The following is a 4,253-nucleotide window of genomic DNA, read 5'->3' as shown; positions in this document are numbered from 1 at the left end:
GAACGAGAAAGGGAATCCCTGTGAATAAGAAAACATGGTTTATTTTTAACCATTCGCTTTAATGGGCGTACACTGCCACCTGGTGGATATAGGCCTACATTGTTACTGCTAACCATGAAGAAAGAGTGGAACATCAGTATTCATATTTTGCCGTCATTGTCAGCAAATGGTCTAGTTTCAACAATGACATTGGCCCTTCAATATGGTTAAAATAGCTTTCTTTCTTTGAAATACACACAAACACACAGGACATACCATAGAACGAGCCGTTTAAAAAATGTGCAAATATCCTTTAATACATAAAAAAGAAAAGTCAGCGATAAAACAATCGATTGAAGACCACTGGATAATCACGTGTTTTCTTCTAAGTGTAAATTATCTTAATCAAGGCACTAGAAAACTAAAAAGAACATAAAAACTGCAGTTTTGGTCACTTATTGGCATCCTTACTGCATTATGTTCTTGTAGGCAATCGTCAGTATCGTCAGAGTTGCGCTGTAACGGTCATTAAAGGCACGTGGGACATCCATTTCATGGAATTGCAATGGTAGCTTAGTCTAGGCTTGTAAAAAAACGTCTGCTGAAGACACTTCTGTGCGACAAATCGTTTCCTAGTTCTTGTCTAACGTGCAGTGTAAAACAAAAACCTATTTCATTGTCATCATTTGCATAGAACATAAGAATGAATGTAGGTTTTCTTTGGAGAGGTGCACATGTTTTGCACATCCAAGAGAATTGTCAATTCAAGGAATGTAGTGCGTAATGTTCATACACATCTACTCTGAGTAGACAAGCATGAACATTTGCCAAACTTAAATTTATAAAAAAATATATTATAATATTTCCTAATTAGGTGTGGTTCCCTCGGTCCTTGGGAGGATTCAAGACGGTTCTCCCCCAGAAAACTGAGATCCGAAGAGAAAGGTAACTCCAACTCTTTCCCTCTGGTACAAGTACATGTTCTAGGAGTCCCGAAGTCAACCAGATAGTGTTGCCGCTGCAAACCAGCAATACCCCCAGTCCAAGGCCCGTGGCCCCCCCCCTGGGGAACGTACCTGAGTGGACCACGAGCCAGCCAGATAGAACGGAGGCCTACCACTTCACCAGCAATACAGCCATCCCCCAAGGCCCCTACCACCCAGGGCCCTGCCCCCCTGCCACCCAGGGCCCTGCCCCCCTGCCCCCCGTCACAGCCAGTGGGGCAGGTACAGGGAGCAGAGCAGCGTGTTGTGGCCCAGCGCGGGGAAGGAGCCCCCCGCCTCCCAGGCGCCGGAGAACAGGTTGTACTTGAGCAGGTGGGCGCCCACGTCGCGGCTCATGATGTAGACGCCGTCGTTGTGGAGCGCGCACGTCAGGTTGAGTCCGGAGCGGAAGGCGTTCTCCTTCAGCCGCAGCCACTCGCCCGTGGCCACGTCGTACGACTGCACCCTCAGCGTGTTCTCCGACTGGCTGGGGGCGCGGTGCCGGCCCGCGCCCGGCCCCGCGCCCCAGAGGTCGTGGGTGTACCCCCCCACCAGGTACAGGGTGCCCCCCACCGACAGCATCTGCTGCTTGCGGACGTGTCGCGTGCGGCAGGAGCGCAGCACGCTCCAGACGTCTGACGACGGGCAGTAGCGGAGCACGTCCAGGTTCCTGTCTGCGGGGCGGGGGGGGGGGGGGGGCGGGGGCGGGGGCAAAGAGTGAGTGAGTGTCAGAAGTTGAGGAGAGCTACGTCCGAGGCAAATCTTATAAATCTCTCAAATTCAAGAATGAACTCCTGCAGGTCTTTGAATGTAAAACTGAATATTTGTATTGTATTATTATTAACCACTTCATGCACAATGCCGGGGAAACATTGCAGAATCAGAAGTGGTTTCTCCTTGAAAGAGTTGAGAACAGCTCAGACGAGTCAGAACCACAGCGTTTCCTCCAGAGACGCGTTACGAGGTTTCTACCAGAGATCGGCGGTTTTAATATTAAAATGCTCTCGGCTGTGTTAGCAGACCCTCAGGGGGGCGGCGGACAGCCCCACCTCGCTGCGTGTAGCCCCCCATGACGTAGATCATCCCCTGGCACTCGCAGGCCGAGAACTCGGCCAGCGGCTCGGGCATGGAGGAGACGCAGGTCCACCAGTCCGTCTCCGGGCTGTAGCTCTCCACCGTGCCCAGGCTCTGCCCCCCCACCGCGAACAGACGCCCCTGGGCCGCCAGCAGCCTGAAGTTGGACCTGCAACGGGACGCAGCCGTATCACCGCTCAGTGCATTCGGTTAGAACTGTTCACAGAGTACGATTCGTTTTTTTTTTTTTGGAGGGTCTCAAGTTCATGGGATGTGTAATCGAAAAGCATTAGGGGCGAAAGCATTAGGGGCGGCATGGGGCTCAGGAGGTGGCGCGGGCGAGGTGTGGAGGTGTCCCTGAGCGAGACGCCCCACCCTGACTGCTCCTGATGAGCTGCCTGTCGCCCTCGGGGGCTGACTCTGCCGTCGGTGCATGAATGGCTGAATGTTAGGCAGTATTGAGTGGCCACTGGTTAGAAAAGCGCTGTATAAGTGCCCTCCGTTTACATTCACATTAAGGAAGTTCAAACACACCATCTTGGTACTACTTGACCAGAGATTCTAGAATAACCAAGCCACCAGAAACCACTATTCTCATTGTGGTGAAAGGGTACAAAGTTGGCTGCTTGGAATGAGTCACTACTAATGAGTTATTACTCCACACACTATGTACTGCGTTTACATAGTGTGACAACATGTTAAATGCTCCTATACCCCTTCTGTATGAATGTGGTTGTGATGTTGGTAGGAAGGTTGCGCTGGTTAAACCAATAGAGATACAGTATGGTCAAACCTCTTTTGGTTCAGTGGTGCGATCTGGGCCCATTCGTTCCGACAGGGGTTGTAGCAGTGAGCGGCAGACATCTCCTGGCTGGCCACCCGGTATCCACCGACGATGAACAGATAGTTGTGCAGCACCGTGTAGCCGTAGCCGCGGACGTTCCTCATGTCTGAGGGCAGATTGTGGCTGAAAAGGGGTTTCCACCACCTCTCCGCGTCCCCGTACCGCAACATGGACCAGGGGGCGGCGCCATCCTGATGCAGTCGCCCGGCCGCTGCTCCGTCCGACGGCGCGGCAACACGGGTGAAGTCTCCGATCACAAGCAGAGTGGCGGTGCCCGTCATGCGCATCTCCCGCACCTGGTCCCGGAGCTCTGGGGACAGCAGGTGGAACTCGGGCCGTCTCAGCATCGGGTGGTAGTGGCAGGTCATGAACTGGAGGCAGGCGTGGCGCAGGTCGTTGGTCCCGTACACCTCGGAGAGCCGGTAGAGATCCACACAGTTCTCCGGTCGGATCTCCGACGGGAGAAGCTTGAGGATGGGCGTGACCTGTAGGAAGGACGCCGTCTCGATCAGGTCTTCCAGCGTCTCGTCCACGATGTGCACCTTGGACGTGTTGATGAACCCGAGGACCAGCTCCAGACCCTGACCGCTCAGACCCTGCAACTGGACGGAGTCCGCCGTGGACTCCCGCATGCCCGAGCCGTACAGCGCACGGAAGTAGTCGCTGTTCTCGATCAGCTTGTGCTTGTCCACCTCGTAGGTTTTATCATCCATCACGATAGCCACGACTTTTTCGGACGACATGTTTGGAACTTGTAATGATTCTTCGCTGCATTGGTGACTTACAGTATCCAGTTGAAGCCAACGTTTAGGAGACACTTGTTGACATCTGTGCCGCAAAGGCGGACTGATCATCGGAACCCGGTCCATATATGGTCATGTTTAACCCATAGCTCCAACACACAGAGGTTTTATCCAGCAACTAACTGTTAATCCCGAGATTGAGTGGTCCTAATAAATACATTATCGCAGACTAACGTTTCCCTGAGGGCGAATTCACCGTCTGAAACATTGTGTCTGATAAACAGTGTGGATTCCTCCTTACTTCTAGCTGTTTACACAGCGTATGCGAGTGGTTGAGTGTTTTGAAGCAGAGAGCTGTCACGTTTGTTTTGATTCTGAAACCAACGTCATTTCCGGGATTCGGGGGATGCTTTTTAAAGTAGCGCGCCGTTGTGTTGGCGCCCTCTGTTGGCACATATTGGGGTTGACCACAGTACGCACTGTGGTCAACTCCAATATTTGCCGACAACAACGCATTTATTTATTCTCATGTTTGAGAATCAACAAATTATTTTGTGTCTGATCTTTGAATGGCGGAAATACACAACGCATACAATACTCACTAGACTTATATAATTAATAAAATAGGGC

The 4,253-nt window shown here is 51.9% G+C and overlaps 1 protein-coding gene across 2 annotated transcripts; it reads right to left on the bottom strand.

Moving 5' to 3' along the window:
* Positions 1–275: 275 nt before the first annotated feature.
* klhl42 (kelch-like family, member 42) lies at positions 276–4,011 on the bottom strand. 2 transcript variants are annotated; one of them, XM_060048508.1, is made up of 3 exons: positions 2,830–4,011; positions 2,012–2,205; positions 276–1,636 (listed from the first exon to the last, which is right to left on the bottom strand). In XM_060048508.1, the coding sequence occupies exons 1-3, from the start codon at positions 3,747–3,749 to the stop codon at positions 1,188–1,190; spliced, it is 1,563 nt and encodes a 520-aa protein (XP_059904491.1). In that variant the 5' UTR covers positions 3,750–4,011; the 3' UTR covers positions 276–1,187. The 2 variants fall into 2 exon arrangements, with proteins under 2 accessions (XP_059904491.1, XP_059904492.1); XM_060048509.1 differs by lacking the exon at positions 2,012–2,205.
* Positions 4,012–4,253: the final 242 nt, after the last annotated feature.

The sequence above is a fragment of the Gadus macrocephalus genome, chromosome 4 (assembly GCF_031168955.1).
Source record: "Gadus macrocephalus chromosome 4, ASM3116895v1".
In the NCBI taxonomy this organism is placed as follows: Eukaryota; Metazoa; Chordata; class Actinopteri; order Gadiformes; family Gadidae; genus Gadus; species Gadus macrocephalus.
This window is presented reverse-complemented; position numbering and strand designations above follow the sequence as displayed.

Bases quoted from the DNA above. Each gene is read 5' to 3' on its own strand.
- klhl42 (XM_060048508.1), bottom strand. From the start codon at position 3,749: ATGGACCGGGTTCCGATGATCAGTCCGCCTTTGCGGCACAGATGTCAA. The intron at 2,206-2,829 runs GTTTGACCATAC...GTCCCGTTGCAG, and splicing joins GCACCACTGAACCAAAAGAG to GTCCAACTTCAGGCTGCTGG. The intron at 1,637-2,011 runs GTGGGGCTGTCC...CCCGCCCCGCAG, and splicing joins GGGGGGCTACACGCAGCGAG to ACAGGAACCTGGACGTGCTC.